This window comes from Dioscorea cayenensis, chromosome 10, assembly GCF_009730915.1.
Source record: "Dioscorea cayenensis subsp. rotundata cultivar TDr96_F1 chromosome 10, TDr96_F1_v2_PseudoChromosome.rev07_lg8_w22 25.fasta, whole genome shotgun sequence".
Classification (NCBI taxonomy): domain Eukaryota; kingdom Viridiplantae; phylum Streptophyta; class Magnoliopsida; order Dioscoreales; family Dioscoreaceae; genus Dioscorea; species Dioscorea cayenensis.
In genome coordinates, this window is record NC_052480.1 from 9,091,555 (window position 1) to 9,105,252 (window position 13,698).

The 13,698-nt window shown below is 31.9% G+C and overlaps 1 protein-coding gene across 1 annotated transcript; it reads left to right on the forward strand.

Annotated features, from left to right (window-relative positions):
- The first annotated feature begins 5,435 nt into the window (after nt 1-5,435).
- On the forward strand, nt 5,436-13,499 carry LOC120270150 (pachytene checkpoint protein 2 homolog). The gene is made up of 14 exons (XM_039277171.1): nt 5,436-5,607; nt 5,694-5,757; nt 6,135-6,241; nt 6,338-6,405; nt 7,058-7,161; nt 7,246-7,350; nt 8,678-8,767; nt 8,839-8,914; nt 9,764-9,833; nt 11,189-11,259; nt 11,400-11,490; nt 11,879-12,006; nt 12,709-12,832; nt 13,121-13,499. Exons 1-14 carry the CDS (start codon nt 5,481-5,483, stop codon nt 13,192-13,194), a joined length of 1,299 nt encoding a protein of 432 aa, XP_039133105.1. The 5' UTR covers nt 5,436-5,480; the 3' UTR covers nt 13,195-13,499.
- The last annotated feature ends 199 nt before the right edge of the window (nt 13,500-13,698 follow it).

Below are 13,698 nucleotides of genomic sequence, written 5' to 3' on the forward strand. Positions count from 1 at the left end.
AAAAATACTAAATAGAAATGAATATTTTGGGTGTTTTAGTTTTTAAAGTTACGAAAATATCAATGGTTTTTTGCCCTACTACTGCATCGGGTTTTTTACGTAAGGTGTTTATTTCAAGGAGCACTTGAATTCAAACTCTGAAACCCACACAAAACAGAGGGCACAAGTGCTTATTGAGTTTTTTTTCCATATTTATGCACATTTTTAATTTTTTTTTAAATGAGGGTATTTTGTGCCTATTTGTAAAAAAAAAAAATTTAAAAATTAATTTTACTAACATTAATATAAAACAAGTTGAATTTAGTGTGACATAGAGGTGGGCACGCAGCCGTCCCAAGAACCCGACTCGAATCGGCCCAGCCGGGTCATCGACCCGGGACGGGCCAACAACCTCGTAGGCCTCGTCATAGAGACGGGCCAGTTACGGGTTGGTCTTGGCCCAACCCGTGACCCGGTTGTAACCCGGTCCGGCCCGCCAGGCCCAACCCTTTTTTGAATTTTTTTTGAATTTTTTTTCTAAATTTTCTAAATTATTTAATTTTTTTATTGAGTGGACTGGCCCGTCGGGTCAACATGGAAGCCGGGCCTGCCTCGGCCCGGCTTTCGCGTGACCTGGACTCGCCCGGGTCCGATGGGCCAATCCGGCCCGGCGGGTTCTATACTCAACCGGGCCGGGTTCGGGTCGGTGGGCCGGTGAACTGTAACCCGGCGGGTTGGGCCCGCCGGGCCGGTTAACCGGCCCGTGCCCATCTCTAGTGTGACATATACATAAGTATATTGTTTATTGTGATACAATAAATATAATATGTTGTGGGGGGGACATATTCCCACTTTTCCCAAATATTGTTTATCGAAAAAGATTATTAATAAAATTATGAGTCATAATCACATCTCATTTTTTTACATAATTATGGTTTTGATTATAGTTAAATCTCAATAAATAAATATTTGGTAAATTAATAATTTTAATTAAATAATATATTTTTGTTTTACTATGGCCATTGTGCTAAATTAATAATTTTGTTAAATGTATAAAATGATAGTTTTTTTAAAAACCTATAGAACCCAATGAAAATATAAAATAATAATTTATTAAATATATAAAAAAGGGTACAATATAAAATTTATAAGATAGAAGATTTTGGACTACTATTTGCATTCAAATGCATTAGAAAGTAGAAACTTTTAGTTATATTCACCTTCTATTTATTAAATTGAAAATTTATTCGATGTATATTTATAACTTTTATAGCAATATAAAATACACTCCCTATTATTTTCAAGTTTTTTTTTTAAATGTGTTGTGTGAATAAAGCCTTGGTTATGGCTTTTGAATTCTGACAAAATTTTTGAGGGAATTCCGACCACATTTTTTATTTATAAATTTTGATTAAAAAAAAATAGAAAATCCCCCACAAATCATGCTTATGTGCGGATAGATTACATGTAATTTTGATCTTTATGGTTTTTTTTCTTTGGTTTCATTATTGTATAAAATATAGAAACTCCTTTTCAATTAATAAATATTTATATATTGATAAATTAATATATTTATATATATATATATACAAAATTAAGAGAAAAAAAAACGCAACATACAAGCTAGAGAGAGTATAAATATTGTAAACTTCTTTTATTCGTCTTTTTTTATATATCATATACAAACTCACAAATCCTCTATTTATAGACTAAGCACAATATATGAAAGGTCATATATTAATATTGTGTAATGAATGATTTTAGGACTTTCGTGGTAAGAAGAAAAATTTTTACGAGTTTGGGGATACAAAAGTTATGCGTTAATAAGCATCCATTCTATTACATTTCATATCAATATATCATTTATCTATTGATAAGTGAATAACCTCCATAAATTTTTTTTTATTATTCATAGTCCTAAGAGTATTATTTTATAGCGGTTTTATTATAAGGGACTAATTGGTTTGCTGCAAGTGAAATTATAATGCAAGTGAAATCATATGTAAGTGAAAATACTGTATTTTATATTATATCATTGTTGTTTGATTTTTTATAATTAGAAATGGTGTATCTACTTTTTCATTGTTTTGGTTTGATGTAACTGAAGGGATATGATCACCAAGTAAAATCAAATGCTAAGACTACCCATATTATTTATCATTAACACTCATAATTTTTTTTAATTATGTAATATACTTTAATTTTATGTTAAAAAATAATTAATTAATTTAATTTTTACTGTTTACCATTAGTGTTACACTAATATGACAAGAATGATTGATTAATTAATTTAACGATCATTTGTAAAATTAAAAATATGTAATATCTTCTAATTTTATGTCTAAAAAAATAATTAATTGATTTAACTCTGGCTATCTACTACTTGAGAGAAATAATTAATTAATTAATTAATTGTTATTATTTATTTAAATTAGAAATATGTAATATTTTTTTAAATTTCATGTCAAAAAAATATTTTTCATAATTAAAATTAAATAACATTTGATATTTTTTAAATACAATATTAAATTATATAAAACATAAATAACTATGTTTAATTATGTTACCAATTGATTATTATGAAAGGTTTCATATGCTTTTGATGCATTATGTGGAGAGTGGAGAATAATGGATTTAACTCAAATATTTTACTGCATTTTAACATACAACAAATTTGTTATAAGTTGAAGTACTGCAAAAGTATTTCAAACTGTAAAACTTTTAACATGTAAAACCCATTTTCATAGCAAACCAAATAGCATTTTACATGTAAAATTAATTATGTTATAACTATTTACAGATAACTAAATAGTTTTTTTAACCCCTTATTTGGTTGGGGGATTTTGAAGTAATAAGAAGTGAGGAGGAGTGGTGGTTGTTTGGTTAGAGGACCAAGGAGGAGGAGGAGGAGGAGGAGGAGCAGTTTGGAGGGGGTGAAACACCCCTCCAAAACCCCCATATCTCACTCCTCCAATTTGGGGTTTTTTGGAAGGGTGGACTATTAAAAAAAATTTTAAACTTAAAACATATATGAAAATACCATATTACCCTTTATCAATTTGAGAAAATTTACCATAAAGTCTTTCTAAAACCTAATTTCATCTCTCTGATCTTATTTTTGTTTTTTTAATATCTCAATTTAAGATTAATAATAATAGTATTTTTTTTTTATTAATAATAATGATATCAAATCATACATAAGATTTTTAAAACATAAAAAAAAATATTAAAGAAAAGAGTGATTATGATCCTAATAAAATAATCCTAAATATTATTAAGAAAGAGTGATTATTATTATTATTTATTTGTATGATATTAATAATATTACTAATATTAATATTGACAAAATTTGTACAAAATAATCTTAAATATTTATAAAAAAATTATGATAGATTTTACATAAAAAAAATAAATTAGTAAAATACACGTCACACCTCTCCTCACTCCTTCTCACTCCTCGTTCCAATTACACAAAAATAAATAAATTTGTCTCTCTACACTCGTCTATTAAATTTAATATATTTTTTTAAACCCTTTATTCTTCCTGTTTGAACCAAATAAGGGGACACTACTTAATTCACTTCCACCACGGGCCCACCTTGTTAGCATTTAAGGGCGTGTTTGTTCGGAAGTGGGGTACCGAAGTGATGGAAGTAGGAAGTGGTTACTTCAGTAGAAGTGGGGATTTTCGGCTGGAGGTGTCTATTTCCATGTGTTTGGTTAAGAGGGAAAATATCACATCAGTGACCAGTGAAAATCTTGAAAATGCGACTTCACCAGTTCCTTGTGTTTGGTAGCACCGAAGTGGGGTTATGATCACCACTTCGGTGAGGAGGGGTGAGCTTACCCCATGTTTGTTAGGGATGTTATAAATTATTTGAAAATGTTAAAATACTAATTAAAGAAAATCAGCCTTTCAATATTTATTTAAGTTATTTAATTTTTTTTAATCCAAAAATTATAAGTATGCTACAAATGGTTTATGAATATAACAAACATTTCATAAATTCGGTTAATTTAACTTTGCAATATTAATTTTTTTTTCTTAAATTAGAAAATTTGAGGTATTTTAATTTTTCCTTAATCAAAAAATTAATATTGGACTACTACTGAATGTTTTATGAATATAACAAACATTTCATAAATTCGGTTAATTTAACTTTGCAATATTAATCTTAAATTAGAAACTTTTGCGGTATTTAATTTTTTTCCTTAACCAAAAAAATTTATGCTACTGAATGTTTTATGAATATAACAAACATTGTATAAATTGGGTTAATTTAACTTTGCAATAGTTTTTCTTTTAATTCTAAATTTAAGTTATTTAATTGTTTTTAATCAAGAAATCAATAACTTACTTGCCAATATTTACAATTTTTTTTGTTTTTTTTTTCAACTCAAAATTAAAGTTATTGAAGTTTTTGAACTCTTTTATAACTTTGATCCGAAAAATTAAAGTTTAACATGTGTTATCAATATTCCGGTTTATTACAATTTGTTTTTTTAAAGTTTTTTTCCTATTGAATTGAAAGACCAAGAATTCAAAAACCATAAAAGAGAATTTTTGAACATTGATTGTCATGCTTGCATACAAGCAAACACCCAAAAACTTGTATTATTATAACCAAGCAACATAAGTTTATACAGAGCTGCAAATATACACAGATTGTACATCACCCATGCCAACAATTAGGATATACAATTCCATCACCATGAAATTACAAGTTATCCGGTAAATAAAAAACAACAAAGTTTTTTTCGCAAAACATTTAACTCATTCGGAGCGATCAAAGAAGAAGAACATTCTCAAACAAAATCAAGAAAGATTTCCTCCAAGCAAGCACTACTCCTCTCTTCCTCGAGTACCTTACGAGCGACCTCTGCAATAATATGATGCAACTATAAAAGCAAAACAAACCGACGAAAATTTAAATTAAGCTTGTTAAATAAGATAACTTGCCAATGTCATTGTTCTGAAACCAATACTTCAGCACTACACATTTTTACAATCATTGAATTCAGTAAAAATTGTTTTGTAATCTCACTGATCCATCCTGAATGCCCTAGAGCAGGAGCCTAATTGCAAATATAGAAGCAGTGAAAAGTAGATGCTAAGGAAGCTTAACTCAAGACTAACGGCATTAAACACAACCAAAACTAACAAGAAACAATGGTTGTTTTTTATGGCATGCTATAAAGTGCTTCGGAAGTAACCGTTTCAGCCACTTCGGGTTCAAATTCAGCGAACCAAACACGCCCTAAGCTCATTGAAATAAGTGGGCTGTCGGTGCTTCTAAGAAGCCCATGGGCTGAAATCGAACTTCACTTTGGAAATGACTGGAACTCCAGTTACACTTCTTCCGTCTCACTTCCGCTCACTTCCAAATCATCGCGAGGGAAAATCAAAATTTTGAAAGCATAGAGAGAGAGAGAGAGAGAGAGAGAGAGAGAGAGAGAGAGAGAGAGAGAGAGAGAGACAAAGAAGAAGAAGCGAACGAACCATGAGCTCACCCATGGAGGTCTCTCTCCAAAACCCCTCCGAATCCATTCAGGTTTGCGAGCCGGAGGGTGCCCCAGACTCCTCGCCTTCTCTGATCCCTGCTCCTGATGACAAGGTTTTGGTTTCAGGTGATGAGATCTCTTGTTCCCTCTTTTTCGTTCCTTTATGCCCTTGCATTTTGGGGATTTTTAGGGTTTTTCGTGTTTGGTTGCAGTTGAGGTCTGCTTGAACTCTTCTAGTACAGCTCGAGTTGAGGATGTCCGCATCGCTGTTGAAAGGTTGTTCTTTTTTTTAATTGCAGTGGTGATTTTCTTTCTGTTTGTGATAATAGTTGAAATCGTTGCCGAATTGAATAATATGTATTTTTCCTGATAATATGTGTGTTTTGTTGAATCCTTTTATCGTTGCAATGCAGCTCCGATTTACTAGAAATTGGACTAGTTGATACATTATGTAGAAGACTTTGTTCTTACTGTGTGATGTTTGTCGTTAGAATTAAAGGAAATGTGGCTACTGCTTTATCACTTTCACTTCTCTTGTCACTTGTTTATATTTTTTTGACTTTGGATGAAGGCTATTGTTGTATTTTTTTCTAATGATGTAAAATTTCTCTAGAGTTTTATGCTAGTAATTGCTTCTGTTTGGATCTGGTCAGAATGCTGGAAAAGAGGAGTTTAAGCTATGCTGAGGGTCCTGTTATATTGCCTGCAGATGAAGCTTTCCTTCTTGATAATGTCAAATATATCCAAATTTGCAGTACAGGTTAATTACTTTCTAAATTGGTTCATCCTACTTTGAGATCCTAATTCATTTCCTGTGATTTTCCCTGAATCAATTTTTAAAGTATTGTTTCTGTAGATGAGTCTGTTGACAATCATAAAGTTCTGTTATTCTGGCAAGTCATACCTGTTGTGCATGTGTTTCAGGTATTTAATTTTTACTCTAATTTTCATAATTGAAATATTTAATTATGTTACATTTTTTGTTATCTTGGATATGGCACTGAACACAATAAATTTCATTAGATCTGTTTATTCACCTTCAGAAGAAAGAAGTGCTTTCTATCTTCAACTGTCTGAACATAAACAGGATTAACAGTCGGGTGCCTTTGCATAAAGTTGTGCCTTGGTTGTTTCATCTAAACACATTTGATACCTAGCAAGTGCTATAGAGAGTGTATCTTCTTATAAGCATATCCATAAGTGAGTCATGCTTGTTATTTATATATCTTTGATAATCTTTTACATACCTCTGTGTGAGTTCTTTTGCTTTTCTTTTGTTATTTTTAAAAATGTCAACCTGCTGTATGTATTAAATTTTGGATGCATGTCACTTTCAGTTGAATATATTGATAGGTTCCATGAAGTCATTTTCTTGCATGTTATGTGATAGATAATTTTCAATGAAGAAACTTTAGTGTAAGGTTTTGATAAGATTTGTAGTTTGTTGTGCATTGGCAACGCCAAGATCAGAATTATTCTGTTATCAAATAGCCCCTCTAAGTCTTACCAGTTGCTTGGTGAATGACATTCTCCTACTGATAACTGACTTTGGGATGTATTTATTTTTATTTTTCAGCTTAGTGAAGAGGGTCCTGGTGAAGAATTAAGTGGAGATGATATGCTTTCTAGCTTTAATGAGTGGGTTTTACCTTCTAGAGAGTTTGATGGAATGTGGGAGAGGTCAGCCATACTAAAAAAATTTCTATTATGGTATCAGATCTCTTATTTATATTTTTAAAAAAAATTGTTACAAATAATTTGCAGTTTAATTTATGAAACTGGTCTCAAACAGCGATTGCTGCGGTATGCTGCTAGTGCTCTTTTGTTTACTGAGCGAGGTGTAGACCCTTGCCTTGTTTCCTGGAATCGGTAATGGGCTTTCTTTAGTTGTTTAATATTAACTTTTAATAAAGTAATTTTGCTTTGTCTTCTTACTTGTGATGCTCTAACATTTGACATAACATTTAGTATCTTCATACCTTTTCAGAAAGAAAGATTAAAAAATTAAAATTGAGAGTGGAAACAAACACTAATTTTCTGTTTCTAAAATTAAAAACTTAGTGTACCATAATCATATTCGAGTTTATGAAGATAATATTAGCCTCATCTCTCCATTGTGATCAAAGTACTAATTTACTTAATCAAAATTAGAGGGCTCTAGGTATCCTGGTCTTTGATGAATGCCTTTTTCCCTAAGTTGACTGGATTATGGTCCTGGAAGAAATAATTACCATGGTTGTCATATCTGATATAATTGTGGCATATATTTGCTTGAGCAGGCTTTTCTCTTTCTATTAATTTACTGAATATGGATTACTATCACAAAGAAGGCCCTCTCTGCATCTAGATCGTACTCCTAGTTTTTGCTATAATCATCATTCTTGGTCTTTTGCTCTTTGATGTTGCCTCTAATGTTCTCCAATTATATCCTCTGAGAGAATTTTTCCTACATTTACAATATCCTCTATGAAGTGCTACATGTGGTATTGTGTTTTTTTCAAAGAGGTTTGTGAATGCATGTTTCTTTTAAGAGGTTTCTGTGAATTTTGTGTACATATGATTGCTTTGACTAAGCTTTGCATGGACTTCTATTTTTCTGATCTTGTTTGTTTATAAATAAACTAATATTGCAACATATTTAAGTGCTTAAACTATGCTGAATATTTATTAATTGCACACTGGCTCTAGTTGAACATAAATTGCTTACATTTGCTTGATGTTGCAGATAATAGTTATTTTATGCAATAAGTAGATAACCAAATATAAATTTTGGTGGTAATTGTCATTCCACAACTCTAAAAGGAGAAGGGTATAAATCAATAAAATTGTTCACAAGATTCACAAACCCGATGCCTAATTCAAACCTTTATGAATTAATTCTTGCTTGATGAAACTGTAGGAAAAAAAGACAGAAGCTAAATGGTCTGCTTACACAATATATCCTCTTAACTAATAGTGCAACCTTCCATGGTTTCTGTGAACTTGTAATTAGTTTAGCTGAATAGTCAAAAGGCAAGCTTAACTAAGAGGTATTATAAATACCTTTGTGGTGCGAAATTGCGAATCAAGTAGAAACTGAAACCTGATGTGGTAAATGGCATGTTACAGATGATACAAAAAACCTAATGGAATTACAAGAGAAAAACAAAAGTGCATGTAATGGCTTTGTATTCTTACAGAGGACAATGTTATCTAGGATCATCCTTTTGCATGGACCTCCTGGAACCGGGAAGACTTCTTTATGTAAAGCATTGGCTCAGAAGCTTTCTATACGTTTTAAGTCAAGGTAAATCAATATCACTGCTTTTGGTGATTTTTGTCTATATTATAATTATGCTTTTTAAAATGTGTATACAGATATTCCATGTGCCAATTGGTGGAGGTTAATGCCCATTCCTTGTTCAGCAAATGGTTTTCTGAAAGTGGGAAATTGGTATGCTAATATAATTTCAAAAAATACTGTTTTTTGTGTTGTGTATTTATTCTTTATACTGGAAAAGTTTATGTTATATACATTCTGCCATGATTGTTCCTTAAATTATGGGCACAGAAACATGATTTAAAGTGACTTACAAGGTTAAGGGATACCTCACTTTTGGCAGCATTTATTATAGGGAGAAGCTTTTCTCTTGCTGATTAATTTTAATGAATCATGATTTACAATATTCTTGCATCCTTTAAAACAAACACGCACACACACATTGTCTTCAAAGAAGTTCCTAGAACAATAATCTAATTAAAGAAAATTGCTTATGTTGCATACAAAATCTATTTAATTGAATTGATCAAGCTCCCCTTGTATTCTTCAAACTTCCCATTTTAGTGTCAATAAAATTATTTCATTGATTTTAAAATTTGAAGTCACAGGTATTGATTTATTGGTTTAATAGAACTATTTTGGTTTTGTATTCTGAACTTTATGAATTATCAAGCTATAGATTACTAAAACATACTCTCAGGCCATTTGATTTTAAAATTCTCCTTATATTAGTAGTAATAAACTCAATCGTGAAATTGTAATCTGGTTCTTGTAAATAACTTCTCTTACTTTCACATGCTCAAATGAAAAAAATGCCTATAGTGTTGTTATTTTTTTCTGGGTATGATTTGATTTTTTTTTTGGTATTTGGAGTTGTATATAGAACGCTTTACTTTGTGGATGATTGGCCTATATAGTCCTTAATTAAGTCTTTAATTAACCACCATGAACTAGCATTGTTGTGTGATTGCCATTTCCACGTTGATGTGCTGGCATCAAATTAATGCTTTTATGTTTTACCAGGTTGCTAAACTTTTCCAAAAAATTCAGGAGATGGTAGAGGAAGAAAATGACCTTGTCTTTGTTTTAATTGGTGAAGTTTCTTATTCTTCTATTCAAAACACGCTTTCATTCTCCTCTTTTAATTTGTGTGCTTGATCGATAAGCAATTCATTTCATTTTATTTTATTTTTATTTTATTTTATTAACAAATAGGTGATAAGCGTCCTCCAGTTAAGGAAAGTCAGAGAGATGTATGAGCGCGGAGTTAATACTTTACACATCTATGTCTCTCCTTGCACGGACTTTGGGGTTTAATTTTGGATCCTCCCTGAAATAAACACCCTACATAAAAGACCCGAGGCCAATAGACCAAGAGGCCTTTGGCATGACCAATGCATTTCAGTCACATCATGTTAGAATTTTTATTGTTCTTGTTATCTAGGTCTTTGAGTTTTCCGAGTGGCATTTTTGGTAGTTGGGCTCATTCCTGTTCGAAGTTATCTGACCTGAAAATTGACTCCGAATACTGGTAGCCATCAACATTGAGGCATTTATCCAACAATTGATTTGCTATATGTTGTTCAACAGACTACCACAAGCACAAACATTCATCCAAAGATGAGCAATCAACAATCAGAGAAATAGACCAAACAAACCACAAACGAGGGCACGATTTACATGGTTTAGCCAAGATCTTGGCCTACATCCACAGGCAACAACTCAAAAATAGCTTTGTTAAAATCTCAGCGATAGCAAAGTATGAAACGACTGATCACTAGATGTTAAGAAAATACTGTAATATTCTAATCTTTGTTCTTCAGTAATGAACACCAAGAACAACCAAAGAATCCATGAGTAAAGGGAGTAACTCTATGTTCTGCAGTTCTGTTTTTTCTTGCTGGCCCTGATTTTTGTTTGACCTCCAATATAATGCCCTACAATACAAGGCATATCAGACCTTGAATTGCATACAATTTGAAAGATTTAAATAAATGGGTGGTTTACCTTCATATAAGCAAAAGGTATAAAGCTTGACTTTATGTTGTTTCGATAGGGCTTTAATGTTATTGATATGAATTAGGAGATATTGACCTTTTTCCTGTTGATGACGCCCCTTTGTGATCTCTCACTTGATTTTCCTGAAAATCTTTTCTTTTGTCTAGCTGAATTATCTGAGCAAGATCTTTTGGCAACTGCATGCTCCCTTTTGTGCTAAGAATAATATTGGCAGCTTCTAATGCATCTTTTCATGGTTATTAGAGTTACTCTGTTTTACTGTGTTAATAACTTAATATTCAGGGTTCTTAACTGCAATTGAACCATTAGATGTGCTATAAGGTTCCGATCTTGTCTTAAGTTCTTTCTCAACTCTGCATGGTGGTATTTTACTTTAGCTCATTCTTATTCCTTTGCTTTCTAAATTTAATTTTTGGTATGCTTCCATAGATGAAGTCGAGAGCCTTGCTGCTGCTAGACAGGCTGCCTTGTCTGGTTCAGAACCTTCAGACTCAATTCGGGTATTTATTTCATATCATTTGCATCACCTGTCATGCATGATATGATATCTATATAGTTGGCTTATAAAGACAACAGTTTCTCAGATAACCACTGGATATTCCATGATGCATTTTCCTTGACAATTGCAATTTGTGTTCAGGTTGTTAATGCTTTGCTTACTCAGATGGACAGACTAAAATCATGGCCAAATGTTATTATTCTCACAACATCAAATATAACTGCAGCAATAGGTATCTCTTTGGGTGTTTTGTCACCCATTCTACTGTTGGTGCATTCACTTTGTTTAGTTCAAGAAAACCTCATTTTCTACTCTTTAGGACTCTCTGCAGATTCTGCCATATCCTCAACTTAAAATATGTATTTTATGAACTTTCAGCAAACCATATGACAGTATGACCCTGCTGATAGGATCATTGTGTCCTCATCAATCTGTATCTCAGGAACATAGTTTTGGTTTAGATAAATTTGTTTTTCTTTGTGGGACCATATAGGTATTTTGTTTAATATTGATGAGAACATGCCTGATTACTTCTAGTGTTGATTTAGGTCTATTGTTTTGGAAAAGAGATTGGCATCATCATTGTCAAATGCAGATATTCATTGTGGTTTAGATTGCAGATATTGCTTTTGTTGACCGGGCAGATATCAAGGCTTATGTTGGCCCTCCCACCCTTCAAGCACGATATGAGATACTAAGGTCATGCCTGCAGGAACTTTTACGTGCTGGAATTCTAGCACACACACCGGTATATCATTTCCCTGATATGGAATTCTGTTTTCTTTCCACTAAACTATGGTATATTAAATGAAAGGGTATATCATTTCCCTGATATGGAATTCAGTTTGCTTTCCACTAAACTATGGTACATTAAATGAAAGAGATGCCTTAATTTGACACATACGACTGGTATGATGACATGATCAATATTTCAATCATGCAGGAAATACTCATATATTATTTACATGCTTAACTACAGTGTAGAGTGGGTGACATACACACACATAGTAGGTTTTGAGGACTAAAACTACATATATTACTCCTTGTATGCCAATTTCAAGCAGAACTTGTTTTAAGTTATTGTTGCAAAATTTCAAATAGAATTTTGTGATGTCCTAGTTATGACTAAAAGTGTATATGTTGCATTGCATGCATATTTTATTGCTGCAGAAACTTATGTATGCCTATATTATTTCTGCATAGCTTATGTCACATGATCAATGTTTCATTCATGTTGGAAACATTCATTTGTCCATATGCTTGCATGTACTTGTACCAGAACGTATGTAAGTCAGGTGTATTGTTAGAGCCTTTTATCACTAAAAATTGTATATGTAATTTTCTGTGCAAATTTTATGGAGAATTTGGGATGACCAAAGTTATTTTTTGCAAAGCTCATGTTACCTTACTCCATAATCTATTTAACATGAGCTTTATTGTCCTCTACCAGGCGAACGATCATCCATTTCTAAACCTATTCATCCTTAAAAGAAAAGCTGCACATCTCAAAGCAAGAAACAGAAGGATCATGCCATTTCTCCAGACTACTGCTTCAAGCTGCAGAAGCAAGCGAGGTTAGAAACCGTATTTCTGCTTCAAAATTTAATCATCATACTGTCAACCAATATCACAATAAATTTCTCTTTGCTATAATTGCACTTTCAGTTTCTGAACTATACCAAAAAAAATTCATTTTAGACATTCTTAGAGTAGGTATCAAAACTAGTCACTTCTTCAGACTTTAGATACTGTTTCTGCTACCAAAATGAACCAAATGAATGTCAATCTATTTCCTTTAGAAAAAAAAGAAAAAAAAACATTTCAGTAAATTGTTAGCCAGTCTTATTGTCTTAATTTTTCAGGGATTAAGTGGAAGAACTTTGAGAAAGCTGCCTTTCTTAGCTCATGCAAATGTTGCAAACCCTTACAATTGTGATCCTTGTGGTTTCCTTCACACACTAATAGAGACTGCAAGAAAAGAGCTCACAGAGTTGCATGCTTGACCAAAAATTCAGTGTAGCTGGAATGTCAACAAATTTTTCATCAACTCTTTGCAGTAATGCAGAAATTAATAGCACTAATATCTGGTGGTGCATTGTTCATCTAATGTTTTACCCAAACTTATGTAAAAAAATTATTTTGACTCTTGGGCTGGTGTCATAATTCTGAACTTTTGTTTTTGATACACACATTGTGGGACTAACATCAGTGAAATTATGCAAGCACACATAAAACTGAATTTTACAGTGAATTAAAATACTTTTTGATGTTTTAGTTTGAAGTAAAATCATTTTTTTCTCTTTCTTTTTTTGACTTTTTGTAATACTGATTGTAAAATGTTAGGTATAAGATATGAGAAAAAGTTTTATTTTTTTAATTAAAAAGCTCTGTTATTTCCTCATTAAAGTGAATTATAAATCTTTTTATTTACTAAAATTCA